The sequence below is a fragment of the Nestor notabilis genome, unplaced genomic scaffold (genome assembly GCF_000696875.1).
Source record: "Nestor notabilis isolate BGI_N333 unplaced genomic scaffold, ASM69687v1 scaffold29246, whole genome shotgun sequence".
Taxonomy (NCBI): Eukaryota; Metazoa; Chordata; class Aves; order Psittaciformes; family Psittacidae; genus Nestor; species Nestor notabilis.
The window spans coordinates 2843-3423 of NW_009933782.1; the positions used below are offsets into that span (position 1 = coordinate 2843).

General features: G+C 59.9%; 1 protein-coding gene across 1 annotated transcript; it reads right to left on the reverse strand.

Moving 5' to 3' along the window:
- Nucleotides 1-328: 328 nt before the first annotated feature.
- On the reverse strand, nucleotides 329-538 carry LOC104407697 (interferon-induced transmembrane protein 3-like; the record flags this gene model as incomplete). The annotated part of the gene is made up of 1 exon (XM_010017040.1): nucleotides 329-538. A coding segment is annotated over one exon (210 nt), but the record flags the coding sequence as incomplete, so codon positions are not given.
- Nucleotides 539-581: the final 43 nt, after the last annotated feature.

Genomic DNA, 581 nt, shown 5'->3' on the forward strand with positions numbered 1-581 from the left:
GGTGGGGGGACCCCAAACCACTCCCTGCCAAAATAAACCTGAGTCAGGGGCAAAAGCCAAAGAAACCTTTATTTGAACCAGGTTTTCGGGAGGAGGCACTTCTCCTCAGGGGCACTTGGGGCCATGAATCAGAGCGAAGCAGCAAGCAGGAGAGCACACTCTGCCCCTTTGCTATAGTCAGCTCAGCTCCCGAAGTGCATCCGTGCACTTCCAGAAAGGCAAAGGAAGGCTCCGCAGGAGCTGTGAGCAGCGAGGGAAGAAGGACAGGACTCCAGCGGGCTCCGGGGTGCTCCGGGGAGGTGTTGCTGTGGCTGTGCGCAATGGGGGGCTAAGTGGGGCCGTAGAAGGGGTGATGCTCCTGCTCGTATCTGAAGTTGTTCATGGCAGCGATGGTGCCGTTGGCGATGAGGATGGCGATGAGGATGGTGAGGGCGAGCAGGGCGATGGTGAGCACCAGGGCGGTGATGTTGAGCTGCTTGGCGGTGGAGCCATAGCTCAGTGCTCCGCTGTAGTCACCGAGCACTTTGCGGTCCCTGGCCTGGGGGAGCCAGAGGGAACAGTCAGAGGGGTTGAGGTGAAGG